General features: G+C 29.8%; 5 protein-coding genes across 9 annotated transcripts; 2 read left to right on the top strand and 3 right to left on the bottom strand.

The window, feature by feature from the left end:
* The first annotated feature begins 158 nt into the window (after positions 1-158).
* On the top strand, positions 159-2,138 carry LOC113788976 (amine oxidase [flavin-containing] B-like). Its single transcript, XM_027338453.2, has 3 exons — positions 159-353; positions 427-668; positions 749-2,138. Exons 1-3 carry the CDS (start codon positions 302-304, stop codon positions 2,081-2,083), a joined length of 1,629 nt encoding a protein of 542 aa, XP_027194254.1. The 5' UTR covers positions 159-301; the 3' UTR covers positions 2,084-2,138.
* On the bottom strand, positions 2,070-3,944 carry LOC113788994 (ribokinase-like). Its single transcript, XM_027338472.2, has 4 exons — positions 3,205-3,944; positions 2,843-3,137; positions 2,481-2,764; positions 2,070-2,413 (listed from the first exon to the last, which is right to left on the bottom strand). The coding sequence occupies exons 1-4, from the start codon at positions 3,400-3,402 to the stop codon at positions 2,237-2,239; spliced, it is 954 nt and encodes a 317-aa protein (XP_027194273.1). The 5' UTR covers positions 3,403-3,944; the 3' UTR covers positions 2,070-2,236.
* Positions 3,413-10,823, bottom strand: LOC113788947 (nuclear exosome regulator NRDE2-like). 5 transcript variants are annotated; one of them, XM_075820941.1, is made up of 5 exons: positions 7,331-10,823; positions 6,576-6,760; positions 5,490-6,510; positions 5,259-5,386; positions 3,431-3,523 (listed from the first exon to the last, which is right to left on the bottom strand). In XM_075820941.1, the coding sequence occupies exons 1-3, from the start codon at positions 10,821-10,823 to the stop codon at positions 6,238-6,240; spliced, it is 3,951 nt and encodes a 1,316-aa protein (XP_075677056.1). In that variant the 3' UTR covers positions 3,431-3,523; positions 5,259-5,386; positions 5,490-6,237. The 5 variants fall into 5 exon arrangements, with proteins under 5 accessions (XP_027194220.1, XP_075677056.1, XP_075677055.1 ...); XM_075820940.1 differs by having other exon boundaries at positions 3,447-3,523; positions 5,259-5,314; XM_075820939.1 differs by lacking the exon at positions 3,431-3,523 and adding an exon at positions 4,991-5,184.
* An 843-nt stretch (positions 10,824-11,666) lies between these two features.
* Positions 11,667-13,773, bottom strand: LOC113788995 (retinol dehydrogenase 12-like). Its single transcript, XM_027338474.2, has 2 exons — positions 12,247-13,773; positions 11,667-12,158 (listed from the first exon to the last, which is right to left on the bottom strand). Exons 1-2 carry the CDS (start codon positions 13,019-13,021, stop codon positions 11,734-11,736), a joined length of 1,200 nt encoding a protein of 399 aa, XP_027194275.2. The 5' UTR covers positions 13,022-13,773; the 3' UTR covers positions 11,667-11,733.
* A 1,140-nt stretch (positions 13,774-14,913) lies between these two features.
* On the top strand, positions 14,914-18,199 carry arm (armadillo). The gene is made up of 5 exons (XM_027338433.2): positions 14,914-16,409; positions 16,470-17,151; positions 17,219-17,556; positions 17,618-17,859; positions 17,924-18,199. The coding sequence occupies exons 1-5, from the start codon at positions 15,069-15,071 to the stop codon at positions 17,940-17,942; spliced, it is 2,622 nt and encodes an 873-aa protein (XP_027194234.1). The 5' UTR covers positions 14,914-15,068; the 3' UTR covers positions 17,943-18,199.
* Positions 18,200-19,555: the final 1,356 nt, after the last annotated feature.

The following is a 19,555-nucleotide window of genomic DNA, read 5'->3' as shown; positions in this document are numbered from 1 at the left end:
ACAAAAACAAAACAAATATATTATCAATTTTTGTTTTTTGTTTTGTTTTTTGATAAATAGAAAAATAAAAATCGATACCTTCTTCATCAATATCTTATCATCATTATCATCAATAATGATTGATTAATCGCATGCGTTTCTATTAATTTTGTTTTTTTGAATTATTGTCATTTGTTTGACCTTTTTTTTTGCATATTTATAAACATCACAAACAGAAGAGTGAAAAAAACCATATTTGGATTCGTTTGTCATTTTCGTATTTCGTTTGTCATTATTTTCAACGAGCAAATTTTCATTAAAAATGTCCAATAATAAAATCTATGATGTTATTGTAATTGGTGGTGGTATCAGTGGTATGTTGTTATTGTTGTTTTATTTTTGAAATTATTTTGTAAAAAAATTTTTTAATTTTTTTTGTAAAAAAAGGTCTTAGCGCAGCTAAATTACTTAGCACCAAATATAAGGATTTAGATGTTGCCGTACTTGAAGCACGTGATCGTTTAGGTGGCCGTACATTTACCGTACAGAATCCGAATGTTAAATGGGTCGATCTTGGCGGTGCATATGTTGGTCGTGGTCAAAATCATTTATTACGAATGATTAAAGAATATAATTTAAAATTATATAATGTTAATGAAGTGGAAAATCTTGTGTTTTATAATCAAAAAGTAAATTTTTTTGTTGTTGTTTTCAATTCATTATCAACAAATTAACCAATTCAATTCGTTTCACTCTATCCGACTAACAGAAAAATCAACGATATTTATTTCGTTTTGATGAAATACCAAATATGGGTTTATTGGCACGATTAGATTTTTATTATATAATGAGATTAATGGATGAAATGGGCGAACAGATACCTGCTGATGAACCATGGAAATCAAAAAATGCTGAACAATGGGATCAAATGACATTCAAAGAATTTATTGAAAAAAATGTTTGGTCAAAAGATATACAAAATTTTATGCGTATTTTTATTTGTACATGTGTTACAAATGAAATGTATGAATCATCATTATTATGGTTTCTTTGGTATATAAAACAATGTGGTGGTACTAGATCAATATTTTCAACAACATATGGTGGACAAGAATTTAAAGTTCATGGTGGTACAAATCAGATTTCCGATTGTATGGCTAAAAGTATTGGTCTTGATCGTGTTCATCTTGAACAACCGGTACATTATCTGGAACAACGTGCTGATCATGTTCTACTAAGAACAGTTGCTGGTCATGAATTTCGTGCACGTTATATTATAATGGCAATAGCACCAATATTACAACAAAAAATTCATTATCAACCATCATTACCACCGATGCGTAATCAATTAATACAACGTGCACCAATGGGTTCAGTACTAAAATGTATTGTTTATTATCGTAAACGTTTCTGGGTTGATCATAATATGTGTGGAAGTTTAGTTATTTTTGGTGAAAATGATATTGAATGTCCAATAACATATACATTGGATGATTCAAAACCAGATGGAACAAATCCAGCAATTATTGGATTTATGCCAGCTGATCGTGCAAGAAAATTACTTGAATTAACTAAAGAAGAACGTTTAAATTTGATTTGTAAATGTTATGCTAAAGGATTTGATTGTGATGATGCACTTGAACCAGTTCATTATGAAGAACAAAATTGGATGGCCGAACAATATTCTGGTGGTTGTTATACAATGGTATGTGCACCTGGATTTCTAACCCGTTATGGACCATATCTACGTCGACCGATTGGTCGTATTTATTTTGCCGGTACCGAAACAGGATGGGATTGGTCAGGCTATATGAACGGTGCTATACAATCGGGTGAACGTGCTGCACGTGAAATTCTTGCCGATATGGGACGAATATCACCATTAGAAATTGATATACCTGAACCTGTATCAAAAGAATATCCACCGGTAATTATTCCATCTACATGGATTGAACGTAATGGACCATCAGCACGTTCATTTATAACCGGTGCTTCATTAACAACAATTGCCACTACAATGTTTATCGTTTATTTTGGTTGGAAACGATGGGAATTTTATCGTTATTGGAATCAATATATATCGGCGTATATTATTGAATTTTAAAATATTTAAAAATTTTATTTCAATGAAAAAAAAGAAGATTTTTTTCTTTGTCTGATTGTTTTTTGTGTGTTTTGTTTTGTTTGTTTGTTAAAGAGATTAATTGAACAAAAATAATTAGAAAAAATGAAGATGAAATAAAAACATATTATAAATTTAAAGAAATAATTCTTCAGGCAGTTCATTACGATATGGATAACTATCCTGTGTACCAAGTTTTGTTACAGCTATTGATGCTATTCTATTACAACGTTTTATTGTTTCTTCGATTGTTAGATTAGGAAAATGTACCAAATAGAATGCTAAAGAACCCATAAATGAATCACCAGCTCCCTGTTCAAATAAAGAAAACATTATCAATTAGAAGGAATGTATGGTTAATAAAAAAACAACAACATACAGTTGTATCCAATGGTTGTATTTTATTCGGTACTGGTATATGTATAGCTTGATGTCGATTAACATAAAGTGCACCATTACTACCCATTGTTAATATAACCGAACCACAACCTTTATCCAATATCATTTTACATGCAATACGACAATCATCAATAGTATCGACACGTAATTTTGTCATTAATTTTGCTTCCGATTCATTAACACATAATATATCACATAATGGAAAAATATGACTATTTTCCATTGGTTTTGGAAATGATGGTGCACCATTTATCAATGTGGGAACTATGAAAATTTGAAGAAAAAAAAATTTTTGAATTAATAACAATGAAATTCAATAAATGTAAAATAAACTTAAATTACCTTTATGTTTACGTGCCAATAATAATGCGGTATGAAGTGATTCAGGTATACATTCAAATGTACTAACAAATAAACGACAATTTTTAAATAATAAATCACTTAATTTATTAATTTCATCAGGTGTTAATAGATCAGTTGGACCAGGTACATAAACAATATTACATTCAGCTTTACGTGTTACAGTTATTGATGCTGTACCGGTCATTTGATCTGGACATCTTAATATAAATTCTGTTGAAATATTTTGTTGTTTAAAATTTTCAATCATTTGATCACCAAATAAATCGTTGCCAATCTAAAGAATTTCAACAAACGAAAAGAATCCTTTAAACGAAAGTTTACCAAATAATCATTCAACTTACTTTACATAACATACGACAATCTAAACCTAAACGTGCAGCCATTACACAAGCATTTGCAGCTTTACCACCAAAACCTTTACGAAAATTATTTCCAACAATTGTTTCACCTGGTTCAGGAAATCGATCAACATATGAAATAAGATCCATAACCGAAGCACCCATAAATGAACAAACACGTGGATTTTCGTCAATTTCCATATTTTATTTTTTATTGTTGTTGTTGTTGCGGATCTGATTCGATGAAATTCAATCGGAAGCAGATTTTACAATGATGTTTAAAACAGGACGATGAATAATTTCACAACAAAATTGAAAAATTCTATACAAAATAAAACTTTGTAAATTAAATGATGAAAACAAACTAAGAAAATTCAAACAAAATCAATTATCAATTGCACATCACCAACAACAACAACAACAACAAAATTCTTCTCCATATATTGTTTATGGTTAAAACATCAATTTGAAACTGAAAAAAACACACAATCAACCAAATAGGAAAAATAAAAACATCCAACCAACCAACTAACTAACGAAAAATATCGATAATTTTTTATGATTAGATATTACTCTCTCACTTCTTTTTGTTTTCCTTTTTCTGTTTTCTTCATCGAATCAATCATTTCATCGAATGATTGATTGATTGATTGAAATTATTTGATCATAATCATCATCATCACACACAAACATGATACATGTTTGATCGGGATTTTGCCAAGTACAATAATAATATTCATCTTGAATATTTTTTTCTGCTAAAAGGAAATCACATCATCAGAAAAAAAACACACACAGGCTAAGTACACACCATAAACAAATCTTATCAATTTTTGTTTCATTTTTTTACTTCAAAATTGATGAAATAAACAACGATAACGTTGATGATGATGATGATGGCCGATAATCGTTGTTTCGAAGATTGATTTTTTGTTTTTGTCAAAACTAATAAATTCTTGACATCACGATGATGATCATCATCATCAATAAACTTGATTCTCAAAAAAGATATCTGTCATACGATATTTATGAATAGTTCATAAATCATTTATTGATTACAAAACAGGATATGCTCGCGAACATTCGAAAAGTGAGAGGGATGAAAAAAAAGTGAAATTTTAAAATTGAAACAAACAAAAAAACAGATCATTTTAACCATATCATATCATTATCATATTGAATTTCTGATTATTTTTATGACCTTGTACGAAGGCATCATCATCATCATCGTCGGCTTAAGAAAAAAGACAATTTTGTTTTGTCCTTAGTTGGTTTTTAAAAAAAAACAGTTATCTTATCAACAAAAAATCTGAAAATTGATTAATTTTTTCTGGAAAAAAATGATTTTTTTTAATTTATCAAAAATTATGGCATTCTCCATCAACTCTCAACCATCAAAGCCAAAGTAACAACAAAGAAACAACCACCACTCATATCACCAACAAACACAGAAAAATAAAAATCGATTGATTGATTTATAATTGGGAAATTTACTGGGGGAGGAAAACAAAAACTTGATCGAATGATCGAACGATCGATGATGAACAGGAAAAAAAGGGTTGAAATTTGATTGAATGACCGTTTGAAGACAAAATGATGCAAAAAAAAAATTAACAAATTACTTTCTGAAACGATGTGTGTTTATTCATCACAATAACAACAACCAAAAAAAAGAAAAATCTAGAGGATGAACAGCAACCAAAAACTATTTGATTATCTCTCGATTATTTGATATCAATCAAAAACAAAGGCAAAAAAGAAAAGAAAAAAATACCAGGCAATCACCGACATTGATTAATGATGATATGGTTGATGATGATGATAATGACAGCAGCGGGAAAAAAATGACTTGACTGTTGAATATGACACCACCACAACACAAAAACACAACAACAAAAACTACCAGGGAGATACTTTGATGATAATTAAATTTGGCGAATCACACAATCTTTATCTTAAAAGTTGTGATTAAGATTTTTGAGTCTTTGTATATTCAACAGAAGAAAAAAAAAAATACTAATCATTCGATCGATTATTATCAACAATCATAAATTTACCATGGTTTTACGAATCGCAATGTGTTTAATTTGATCGGTTGTCATTGGTAATAATCCTGGGTAACCAGAAAAAAAAACTTATCAGTTTTCAAAATTTACATAGAAGTATTCTTCATTAATTAAGGAAACTTTTTTTCAAACAAAAAAAATACACCATTATTCAGAAACAAGATTTTTTTTTATTCAATCAACAACAACAACAAAAAAATCAACCTTTTTACATCGTTTTACCTGGAATTTAAATTGTTGTCATGACAAAAACAAATGATAATGATGATTTCTTTTTTTAGTTTCAAATTACACAATGAAATATTTTCAACAAAAAAAACAACAAATATTAAACAATGTTTTTTTTTGTTGTTGAAATGTGAATTGATGTACACATTAATTTCAATATCGAATTGCTGTTGTTTATAAGGGTAAGTTAGTTAATAATAAATGATAACACCGTTTGTTTCTTTCTCGTTTGTTGTTGTTGTTGTTGTCATGTGATTCACAGAAGAAATTTTTCATTAGCCAGAAAATTGAATGGTGTATGGCACATGATCATCATTACCATCATCATCATTATTTAGAAAAGAAAGGTAGTCGTCGTCGTCGTATTCATTCGTCATCAACATTCAATCATTCCATTCAACCACACATTTTGGACAAATTGGTGGATCATAATGATGCAAATGATGATGATGTAGAAAAAATTTTCATTGATAATGATGATTCGTTATTGTCGGCGTTTTTTTTCTCTCTACATCTATATACAATAGCTTTGAAAGAGAAAATCCCTTTTTTTTTAATTGTTCGAAGGTCACAAAATGATGATTGCAATGTTTTTGTTTTTGGTTTGATGATAAAACATGTGATAAACAAAACAAAAAAAAAATATCCACAGTGTTTCGTGCCATTGATCGATAGATGTCACTATTAAAAATTCCTTCGAGTATCAATATTTTTTTTCCGATTCAACAACTTTCAATCTTAATTAGATTTCGGATTCTTTAGATTCGCCGATTTTTTCGTCATTCTTCGCAGCCATTATCATCATCTGTAGATAAAGATCAATCTCTTCAACAGTTGTACGGATACGAATCTGTTGATCCATCATAATATCCACTAATTTTTTCCAATCATTCATCATTAATTTCATACAATCCAAATATAGTTGTTTATGATTTGGACACATTTGTATTGCACGATAAAGAATGGCTGAATTAAATTTAAAATCATTACATTGATTATGTCGAAGTTCATATTCCTTGAATGTTTAAATCAAATTTAAAAAAAATTATAAATATGAAGGAAAATAAGAATTCGACTAACCTCAAATCGTATAAATAATCGCCAAATAATTGGACAATGTGCCAATGAACGTCCTAAAATCCAATCAATCGATCCATTATGATTATGATGATCACTGTCATTATCATTATAATTCAATGCACGTTCAAATAGATTACGTATTCGATTGATTAATCCATTTCGATAATCATAACCCGATTCATCATCTATAAATACAACAAAAAACAATGAATAAATTAAAAATGTTTAAAACTTTGATTTGAAAAAAAATTCAATAATTTTCATAATCTTATACAGAAAATTTAGCTAAATTCAAATAATCTTTCAGATTGCTATCTAAATTTGGAATAAACTACTGTTATTGATTAATAGAATTATCGATATTTTAGGTAAAAACTGTAAACAAAAACTATTTACATAAACTAGTTGTTGGCCTATTCGCTCCTTGTAAAAGGTCCATGTGTGTCTTTGTGCTGAGACCACAAAGTAAGGAAAATAATCGGACTCGATTGATACTCGGGTACCAGATCGAGAATTTTTGCATGGGACCAGTGATTAATGATTTGTTTTTCGAATCATTAATCAAACTTGATGGTAATTCGGTGCTTTCGATGATGACGAATATCGGTTAGTTCAAATGAAAAGAATTGGAACTACTTTTTTCCTATTCTAGAAGTTTGAATAAACTGATGTTCTAGTCATTGGAAGATGGATCCATCAAGTTTATGGTTCTCAAAAAAAAAATTTGAAAAAAAGAAAACTATTAATATAAATACCTGCTACGGCTGTAACTTTATCTAGAATCAAAAATTCCGAATGTAATGTTGCCATGAAAATGTTGTACATTGATTCAATCGTATGGCCATAATCATCATCACCAACATCGATTTTGTTAAGATATTTTTTCATCAGATAATTCTGTAATTGTCCAGCTTGATTGGCAACATAATCATGAAAAAATTTTCGACTTTTTGTCATCACAGTAAATCGTTGTTCTAATCGAGCTAAAATGGCTAAAAATAATGAATCATCGGGAAATATTTGAACAGCACGATCCACAATCGAACGTATATGACGAATAGTTATTTGATTACGATTGATAATATGATCACGTAATAATAATTGCAGGTAAATGATGAAAAAACTTCGTTCTAAATTTTTTTTCGATATCAAATAATATGGCTGATGATCAAATTCAATTATTATATCTGGTTGTAATTGTTGTTCAATAAATTGTTGATATGATTGTTGACGGCCACTAAGATATAGTAAAAATATCATCACCTGAACATGTTCCAATTGTTTTGGTTGATCATAACCAATCCATTTTGATTGAATCATTTGAATTGTTTTCAATATCAGTGCAGGATTATTATTATTTCGTTGTTGTTGTTCGTCTTGAATCGTTGTTGATGATGTATTATCATCATTATTTATCACAGTCAATAATGTATTCAATGCAATTTGTTCCAAATGATTTACATTAAAATCATGTGATTTATTTGCTGAACGTGGTAATAAATTGATTGAAGATATTAATGATGATGATGATGATCCACCAGATGTTGTTAAAAATTGATCCAAAATCGAATCCAAATTCAATAACATTCGAACAAAACTTAATGCTAATCGTAAACGATTTTGCGCATATGTCGATGGAATTAATTTCAATGTTGTTGAATAGATTTTAATTGCTTCATTAATATCCCATTCGAACATAAATTGACCATAAATTTGATAAAAATGTAAACCATTTTTTAAATTATTTGAATATTTTTTTAAAATTTCTTTCAAAAATTTCTTAAACATTATTAATGTTATTTGTTTTTGTTCAAATAATTGTCGTTTGAATTGTATCCAAAGTAATGTTAATTGAATTTGTTGTTGTTCATCACGGAATTGATTGATAAGTTTTTCAAATAAATTATCTACAAATGTTTGATATGATTGATTAGAAAATTGTTCATATTCATTCATAATATCATTACATAATGGTAAACAATAATAATTATTATCAAGTTCAAAACGTTTCAATATAAATAATTCGGAATAATTTCCAAAACGATTGCTATCAAATTTACGAAAATTTTCAAACAATTTTGTTTCCATTGAATATTGTTTATCTACTGGACGAATTAGTGAAAATTCCATTTCAAAACGACTAGTTGAATATGCAGAATCTAATGCATTCGTTATGAACGATATGGAAAGAAATCGTAGAAATTTTAATGATAATTCAAATTTTGATTCAAGATTTCGTAATCGATATAAAAATGGTCGAAGATCTTCATCACATTGAACAATTCGTTCAGGATCTTCAATATCATCGATCGAATGATTTGCAGGCAACATTTGAATATTGGTTGGTAGCCAATGTAATCGGTTACGCATTCGTTCCATATGTAACCAACATAATGATTTTAAACGATCATCATTCGATAATGATTGTTTCAATTTTGAAATAATTCGATCTTCACATTCATTCATTAATTTTTCGGTACCAAATTTTTCCAAATTTCTTTCATCTCTAATTTGAATTTTATCGATAAATTTTTTCATTACATTTTTTTGAAATTGTTGCCAACCAGTTGCCGAATATTCACCGATACGTGGTACACCAGAATCCCAGAATTGTTCGAATAATATTATCCAATCATCAATCGATACATTGAAATCTAATTCATCCGGTGTAAACAAATTAAATTCAATCAATGCCTGATATATTCCTATAGCTTTTTCTTGTTGATCAATTGAACGAAGAAATTCGGCCATAAATTCTGTAATATTTATTAAAATTGTTTCAAGATCATTCAATTCAATTTGATGTGAACGAAATTGTCCTTCCAATTGTTTACGACTTAATGCACTGAATGCTTGTTTAAATATTTTTTTCGTACGATTAAATTTAAAATTCATCATTCGTTCCGATCGTAATGAATGATAAAGCCATTCAAACCATGTTTCAGGTGCATTTGGAAATAAAAAACAAAGATTTTTCCATTCATCATCTATTTGATGACAATCTTTTTGTAATTCATCCGAATATTGACTTAATAATTTTAATCGTAATAGATTTAATTTCATTGAACGACGATTATGTTCTAAAGCTTTTGTACAGATATCGAATTTTCTTTCGATACAAAATTTTCGTTTTCGATGATTCATTGATGTTTTTTCATTATCCATTGATGAAGTTCGCGTATCAGGGTTATTATCATTAACATTTGTATCCTGAAATGAATGTATACCATGAAAATAGGCAAGATCTTGAAAATGTATAAAATCAATCCATTTATCAACACTTGTTCGATCTTCATAAAGATTATGATTGAAAATTCTGGTCATTTCCATTAATAATTGCTGAATGGATGGTGCTTGTTGTGGACCTTGTTGTTGTTGTTGACGAATTTGTTCCACATCCTTTAATGATTCGAATTGAATTTTTGGCTGTTCCATATTGGATGTTTCCGTTTTTGTCAATAAATCATCGATTTCGATCAAACGAATATAATCGATATTTGTCTGATTGAAAAGATTATCTTTAGGATAAATAAAGTTACCGTCATTAATGGATTTTATCTTCTTTTTTCCTACAAAATATCTTTGAATTTTTTTCTTCTTTTTTTCTCTTTCATCATCAACAAATTCACCTTGTTGACGACCATACAAACGTATCACATTTTTTGATTGATATCTAGGAACATAACGTTCATAAAGTTTATCAAATGCAAGATTATTTCGATCACCATTACGATCAAAACGAAATGCATCTTCTGAACGTAAATTCGGTATATCTTCTAAGAAATTTGCTTTCGATCCTTTTGGTAGATATGATAGATAACTATTGTCATATGTTTGTTGATCTCCTTCGGATTCTTTCTTCCTTTTCTTTTTCTTCTCATGTCGTCGATGTTTATGTTTGTTTTTTTTCTTCGAATGTTTTCGACGACGATCACGATGTTCACCGATAAATTCAATGCTCGAATTTGAATCATTGTCGTCACTGCTCAAATCTATTATATTATCGTTTGATGATTTCATCGGATCATCATCATCGTTATCATTATCGATGAGGTCGATGTTTTGGGGAAAACTTGAACATTGTGGCAATGTTTTTGGAATAACCGATGATGTTGCTGATGATGATGATGAAACACTTGGAAATAAAGTGACAACCGGCGCTGGACAATCATCACCATCGACATTATCAATCGATGATGACATTGATGGAAAAAGACATGAATCAGATTTATTCTTATCAGTTGTCATATTATCGAATTTTACATTATTTAATTTACAAAATTAAACAAAATTAAAGAAAAAAAACGTGTAAATTCGAAGCAAAAAAAAAACAAAATATAAATACAAAATCGTAACTAATGCCATCTATATGTCATTATTAAAATTATTAATGTCGTTTTTTTCCTCGATTTCTCGATCGAAATGATTGAAATTTTTTACGTTTTTTATTACGGTAATCATCATCATCATCATCAACTTCAACATCATCATTATCATCCTTATGATCGATTTGTTTATTAGTTTCCAATTTTGGATTCCAAACACTGATCAAAATACGTTCACGTGTTGGTGAACCATCATTGGTTACTATTCGTCGTTTTTTCACTGAAGACATTGATGACGATGATCGGGATGATAATCGATCTGGAGATGATGAAATTCGGCCAATTGGAATTTCGCAACTTTTTGATCGATATTTTGATTTGAAAAATTCATTACGTTCTGATAATTTTGGTTTTTGTTCCTGTAGCTGTTGTTGTTGTTGTTGTTGTTGCTGTAACTGTTGTTGTCGAAAATGGAATTGTTGCCATTCACTTTGTAAACGCATTTCATCCATTAATGAAAAATATTGTAAAAACATTTGATAATAATGATAAAAATGTAACTGCCATAAATCAGGTTTTGGTATCGAATTCAAATTCATTCCTTCATTGAAATTGGATGGATCCATTTTTTTCAACAAAAAAAAAATTATGCAACATACAACCGTCGTTTTGTTTTGTTTGTTTCACACAGCATACATATAACGGAAAAGCATTTTGGATTCAATGAAAACACATATATGTCGTTCATAGACAATGTAACCGGAAATTTTTTTTAAACAATTTTGTTTTGGTTTTTTATTTTTGGGATAACAATTTGTGAAAAAAAAAATTTTTTATGATAAATTACAAACAGTAATTGTATGTGTCCAAAGATTCTTTGCTAAACGATCATCCATAACACGTTCACTTGGTATCGTATGACGACCATTTCGATAATAATAACCACTGTGACGAGCAATTTTTTTATCAATAACACATTGAACAATTCGTTGAGCAGCTTTTAAATTCGAACGAAATCCAATTAACCAACCAAATATGGATAAAATTTTTCTACAAATTGGATATAAATTTTGATAATGTGATCTTGTCATTGAAAATCCAGGATCAACATTATAAATATGAATTTGTGATTGTTTCCATTGTCGAGCCATTTCACGACCAACCAACATTAATGCTAATCTACTTTGACAATAAGCACGAAATGGTGTATAATTATTGGATTTATCCAGATTCAAATCAGCTAGATGAATTTTACCATCTATATATGTCAACGATAAATTGAAAAAATGTAAATCAATCAAATAAAACACTCAATTTGAAATATAAATAAGAGACAAAAAACATACATCGATGTAAAATTGAAGTTACATTAATAACTTTACCAATCGTTTCATATTGTTTAGCTGTTTGTTTCATACGTTCATTGAGCAATTGAATAAGTAAAAATGGTCCATAATAATTAATAGCCATATGAAGTTCAAAACCATCAATCGATTTGGTTGGTTCAATACCAGGTATGAATGCAACACTTGCACAATTAATTAAACAATCTATTCTTTTTTCTAGTTGTAATATTTCATTTACACAAATCCGTATCGATGATTGCGATGATAGATCAATATGATGTATAGATAATTCGGCAATTGGATTTTCAGCTAAAATATCACCAACAATTCGTCGAGCTTTATCCATATCACGACAAAGTAAAATGATTCTGGCACCCATATTGGCCAATATTTTTGTTACTATTGCACCGATACCTTCATTCGAACCTGTTATGACAATAGTTTTTCCATTTAAATCTTCTTCATTATCATCACTTATAGCCATCATTTTCTTCAATAACAATTTTCTTACAACATTTACATAATATAATATTATCATTGAAATGATTATCAATATCATTAATAAACTAATGAATAAAATATTCGATAAATCAATGGATAAATCCGGAAAATCATTAAAAATATCCATTGTTTGATGATAATTTGATTCATGGTGATCATCAATGTCATATGTTTTGGTTGAATACAGATCATCATCATTATCCGACAATGGAAATGTATTTGGTGTAAATGTTTCGAACGTTAAAGATGATGATGATAATGATAATGGAGCCATTCGTATAAAACGTTTTAGATAAGAAAAATCGAACACTTAAAATGTCAATCGAATGATCAATGATCCAATGGCCAAGTTGTCAAATAATCGTTGTTGATGACCTCAAAAGAAAATTAAAATTTAAAATCGGTTAACACAAAATTGATATTTCAATCGACAATGACACCAGTCCAATCATGTCCAATGTTTAAAATTGAAAAAAAAGATGACCAGCCGCATCTTTTTTTTTTTTGATAGAAAAGAACAAAATACGTGTGTGTGTTACAACGATTGATTCGATACATCTTTCTCTTTCTTTTTCAATTTTTTTTCTGGTGGTAAAACACCTTTTTTTTCTCAATCCAAAAACTACTGCAGGTTAGATAACCAAATTATTATTCATGTCCAATAACGAAAACAAAAAGCAAAAAATGAAAATTTAAAAATAGCCACAATCCTGGCGCCCTTGCTTGTTCCATTAATATTTTTTTTTTTTTTTTTGGATAATTTCAATTTTGCTGACGACTATAAGGTTTGTTAATCTTTTTTCTTTTTTTCTCGTTTACCCTGATTGACTGACTTGATTTTCTTCTTGTAGCAAAAAAAAGAAAAGATTATCATTATCGAAAAACAAATCGAATGGTCATCATCATCTATATTAACAGGTCATTTCCAACCAAAAAAAAAAAAAAACTATTTCAACCATCATCACTAGCTACTTATGGATGTTCATAACCTCAATTGGATATGATCATCATTGAAAAATTGAAAAAAAAACTAAAATAATTAGGACGCAAAAGGAAAAACCTTTCGTTTTCCTTTTTCAAAAAATATTCAATAAGAAGAAAATTTGAATTTTTCATTTTTACATGTGATGTGTGATGTGTTTAATGAACATTTTTGTTTTGTTTCTTTCATCACAAACCGAATAACCTGAAAAAAAACATAATAATTCTTTCCTTTCATATTTGTGATCCGAAACAAACAAAACAAAACGAACCGAATCGAAACGAATGAAAAACTAATCCTTTATTTCATTTCATTCCAGATTTTTCCCAATCAATTTGATTCTTTGCTATTTCTTGCAAGTTAATAATCCAGGTTCGTTTTGTTTTCTCGCACACACACACGACTCGCAGAATAATTGGAATCGAAAAAAAAGGATTTTTTTTTGTCGAGAATTTTTTTTTCAAATTTAAATCTTTCCAATTCAACAATCAAACAGTAAGTATTTCTACTTTCTAAGTCAGTGATTCTCAACCTTTTTGTTGTCGCGGCACAATTTTAGAATTTTTGAATATATAACAGTTGCATTTTCAGAATTTCGCGGCACACTAAAGTGCCGCGGCACACTGGTTGAGAATCACTGTTCTAAGTTCTTGTTCAATGTGAGGGTTCAAGGTCTTTACCATTTCAAACTCCGCCTGAAATCATGATGGTCCTAACCATGCATGGAAAACCATTCTTGATTTTTTTTTGTCGTTGTTGTTGTTGCCTGATAAAATGATCAACTTGACCTAACAATGGACATTAACAACAACAACCACGACAACAACAGTAACATAGTGGTCAAACAACATATCAAAGTGGAATGCGGACTTTGAACAACTTTGGATTGGCCTTTGGTGTGTATCCAACTCGACGGAGATATTATCATTGTATCATCAATCATTCCATTTGAATGATCGGTAGAGGGAGCTACAAGATGATGGAAAAAAATTATTTTGAGCTCCTCCCAGTATCAATAAAGTGGAAGAATAGCATTGTGTTTGCGTGTGTGGTGTGAGCAACCTCCGGACATTGCTTCTTCTTTTTCTTTGATTTATCGAATCCTCATCATTTTTTTTTTTTTGTTTTCTTGGGCTGAGTAAAATTGACTTGTTTTGATTCTGTCAAGTTGATTTTTTTTTTTTTGCTTTGTTTTTTTGGATTCTTGAATTTCTTTTTCAATTATTCTTGGTATATTTCAATTGAAATTCTGTGTATGTGTTTGTGTGCCAAATTGAATTGAAACAAAAACAAAGTTGTTCCATTTATTCATGATAAATATTTCGTAAGAAATAAAATCATGTCCTATCAACAACCAAATCGTGGACAACCGGTTCCATCGAATCGTGTTGTTGGTGGTAATACAACAATGAAAATGACAAATGGTTCATCACAACCACCACCAACATCATCAACAACAAATCAATCACAACAACCGGGACAAACAGCTATGAATGGACAACCAAATGGTCAAATGGTAATGAATGATCAACAAAAACAACAATGTTGGTCAAATCATGGTGGTTATCTTGGTGTTGATTCTGGTTTTAATTCTTGTGGACAATCAAATCCAATGACACCATCAATGTCGGTTACCGAAGAAGATATGAATGATCCAAATAATATGGGTTTTGATTGGGATCAAACATTTGGTGAAGCATTTGGTGATGAACAAGTTGTTGATGAATTAAATCAAACAAGATCACAACGTGTACGTGCCGCTATGTTTCCGGAAACAATGGATGAAGGTATGGAAATACCATCAACACAATTTGATCCAAATCAAGCTACTAGTGTTCAACGTTTAGCTGAACCATCACAGATGCTCAAACATGCTGTTGTTAATTTAATCAATTATCAAGATGATGCTGATCTAGCAACACGTGCCATACCTGAATTGATTAAATTATTAAATGATGAAGATCAGGTTGTTGTTGGTCAAGCAGCAATGATGGTACATCAGCTATCAAAAAAAGAAGCATCACGTCATGCTATTATGAATTCACCACAAATGGTCGATGCATTGATACGTGTTATGTCACAAAGTAATGATGTTGATACAACAAAAAGTGCCGCAGCTGTTTTGCATTTGTTATCACAACATCGACAAGGTCTGGTTACTATATTCAAATCGGGTGGTATTGTTGCATTGGTTAAATTATTATCTTCACCGGTCGAATCGGTATTGTTTTATGCTATAACAACATTGCACAATCTTTTACTTCATCAAGAAGGATCCAAAATTGCGGTTAGAATGGCTGGTGGTTTACAAAAAATGGTAGCCCTTTTACGACGAGATAATTTCAAATTTTTGGCCATCGTAACCGATTGTTTACAAATATTAGCCTACGGTAATCAGGAAGGAAAATTAATAATATTGGCAAGTGGTGGTCCAGCACAATTAGTACGAATAATGAAAACCTATCAATATGAAAAATTATTGTGGACCACATCACGTGTGTTGAAAGTTTTGTCCGTTTGTTCAAGCAATAAACCGGCCATCGTACAGAATGATGGTATGCAAGCATTGGCCATGCATTTGACAAGTCCAAGTCAACGTCTTGTACTAAATTGTTTATGGACATTACGTAATCTTTCGGATGCTGCCACTAAATGTGAAAATCTTACAGAATTGTTGCACGTAAGTAGAAATTCTTGTTTTTTTTCTATACAAATTGTAAACATTTTTTGTTTTTTTTAGAATCTGGTTCAATTATTGAATACAAATGATATCAATATTGTTACATGTGCCGCTGGTATTCTTTCGAATCTAACCTGTAATAATCAAGCAAACAAAACGATTGTTTGTCAGGTTGGTGGCATCGAAGCATTAGTTCGTACAATCATACAGGCTGGTAATCATGAAGAAATTACCGAACCAGCTGTCTGTTCATTACGTCATCTAACTAGCCGTCATGCTGAATCTGAAATGGCACAAAATTCTGTACGATTACAGTATGGATTACCTGTCATTGTTAATCTTTTGAATCATCCTAGCCGTTGGCCATTGATTAAAGCGGTTATTGGTTTGATTCGAAATCTAGCATTATGTCCAGCAAATCATGCACCACTCAGAGAAAATAATACAATACAACGTTTAGTACAATTATTGAATAAAGCTTATCAGGAAACAAGACAACGTAATAGTATGGCATCGAATGGTAGCCAAAATATGACTGCATTAACTGATGGTGTACGAATGGAAGAAATTGTTGAAGGCACTGTTGGTGCATTACATACATTGGCCAAAGATCCACATAATCGAGCCGTTATTCGTAGCCTAAATGTTATATCAACATTTGTTCGTATACTTTATAGTGATGTGGAAAATATTCAACGTGTTGCTGTTGGTGTTCTTTGTGAATTGGCTACCGACAAAGAAGGTATTATTATAATAATCATCCATAATTTTCTATATATTTTTACAATGATATTGATGATTGAATTTAGGTGCTGATATGATTGAAGCTGAAGGTGCTACATCACCATTGACACATTTATTACAATCACCAAACGAAGGTATCGCCACTTATGCTGCAGCAGTTTTATTCAAAATGTCGGGAGAAAAATCACCGGATTATAAAAAACGATTATCAATGGAATTGACCAATACATTGTATCGAGATGATACATCAAATTGGGGACCAGGTGGACCAGATATGGTCGATATGAACTTGTTACCTGATGATACGTTCCAAGAACCATTGTATCATCCAGGACAACAGGGACCGCCAAGTGTTCATTCAGCTCATTCACGTCCATTTCATCAACAACCCTATGAATCTCAGGTAAACAAATGGAAAAGTGTTACAATTGAATCAATATTAATAATGAATAAATATTGTTTAGATGTTAGATCCTATGGTAAATCATGGAGGATATGGACATACGAGAATGTCAGGAATGGATATGGATCCAAATGATATGGGCTATGATCGAATGGATACAAGTAATGGACCACCACCACCACAACAGCCACAACAACAATCATCAATGCAGCCAATACATCCGCAACAACAACAACAACAGCCTGGACCACAACAACAAATGTCTGTTCAACAGCAATCAATGCAAGGACAAGTTGGAGCTTGGTAAATTTTTTAATTTCTCAAAAAAAATTATTGATTATTGACACTGTCTTTTTTTTCGGTATAGGTATGATACTGATCTTTAAACAAAAATTGATGGATGGATGGAATTTCCACAGCATTTTGGACCAAAAAAAAACAATCAATCAATCATAACCAAATATTTTATTTCAATTTAAAACCCCACAATACATCAATTATTTTAGCTTTTACTTTTACTTTTTATTCATCGTATTTTTTATATGGTTTTTTTTCTATTTGATAATCATTTATTGATATGATTTATTATTATATAATGATGATAATAATAATAAACAATGTCATTTGACACATTTGAACATGAGTTTTGTTCCAGTTTCATTTTCTTCGATTGTCAATTTTAAAAAGGATAATAATTTAGGCTATACAGGAGGAGATAAAAGGGGACAAAAAAGAAAACAAATTTGTCATTATTATTTGGCCGATTTCTTTAAAATTTTGTATCAAAAAAATAGTGTTTGCAGAGAAAAAAACAAAATAACAGGAAGAAACCAAGAAAATATATAGAATAGAATAGATATTTTGATGAATGATTATAATCAGAGAAAAAAGAAGAAGAAGAATAATAAAAAAAATGGTGATATATCGATTATGATGAATATATGATCATCATAATAATCACAATCACGATTGATTGTTCTATAGAAAAAATGTTCATTTTCTTTCTTTCGAATAATGAAAACTTAATATCACAAAACTACTACTGGGATTGAAATGGAAAAAAAATAAATCTTTTGTTGTTGTTGCTGTTGTAATTGAATATTTCTGAAGGCAATTTTTTTTTTGTTGATCATCATTAACATAATCCTTTCTATTGCTCAATGGTTAAAGGATTTTTTAATATTTTTATTGTCGATTGTTGTTTAGGGACATCAAATATGCTAACTGACCCGAAAGAAAATGATGAAAGAGAGAAAAGAAAAAATGAATTTCATAAATAATTTCAACAAAAAAAAAGCAACAACAGCAGCAGTAGTCAACTTGTTTTTCTATTCATTAAGGATGATGATGATAATAAAAAACAAAATCATCATGCAATGTATTTAAGAGAAAAAGATCATTATTATTATTAAAAAAAATTCTTTTAATTTAAAATGTTGTAGAAAATAAGGTGATAATTTCTTCTTTTTTGTTGATGATGAAAAAAAACATCGTTCATCATCATTATTATCATCATCAAACGAGACATTGTCATTATCACCATTCAAAGTATTCAACAACAACAAAAAAAAAAATCGAATCGAATCTTTTTATAGACAGGAAAAAACATTCGAATGATTAGCGACAAATTCACAAACGACATAATCGAATCAAATCAAATTATTCAATATTATAATTGATTGATTACTGATTGATTATGAATAGGAAAACAAAAAAAAAATCAATTTCAATCAAAAATCGACATATAACAATAATGATATTGTTGGCTTCTGAATGAAATCATTTTTGGTTGGTTGGTTGGTTGGTGGTTCCTGAACAAAAAAAAAACTTTTCATCATTTCATTCTTTCCCTCTTTCCTATCCGGTAGTTTTGAATTTCGTTATGTTTCGCTTCCATGATTATCATTCAAGTTTTCAAACAAGTTTTTTTGCTGTTGTTGTTGTTGTTGTTACTGTTGTTGTCATTAAATCGTTTTGTTAATTTTATTCAATCAAATTT

Source organism: Dermatophagoides pteronyssinus, unplaced genomic scaffold (genome assembly GCF_027571235.1).
Source record: "Dermatophagoides pteronyssinus isolate colony J.1.1.1.1 unplaced genomic scaffold, Derpt_VIB-CSIC_2022.12 sq0008, whole genome shotgun sequence".
Taxonomy (NCBI): Eukaryota; Metazoa; Arthropoda; class Arachnida; order Sarcoptiformes; family Pyroglyphidae; genus Dermatophagoides; species Dermatophagoides pteronyssinus.
The sequence above is the reverse complement of the archived record's forward strand: the minus strand, read 5'-3'. Positions and strand labels throughout refer to the sequence as shown.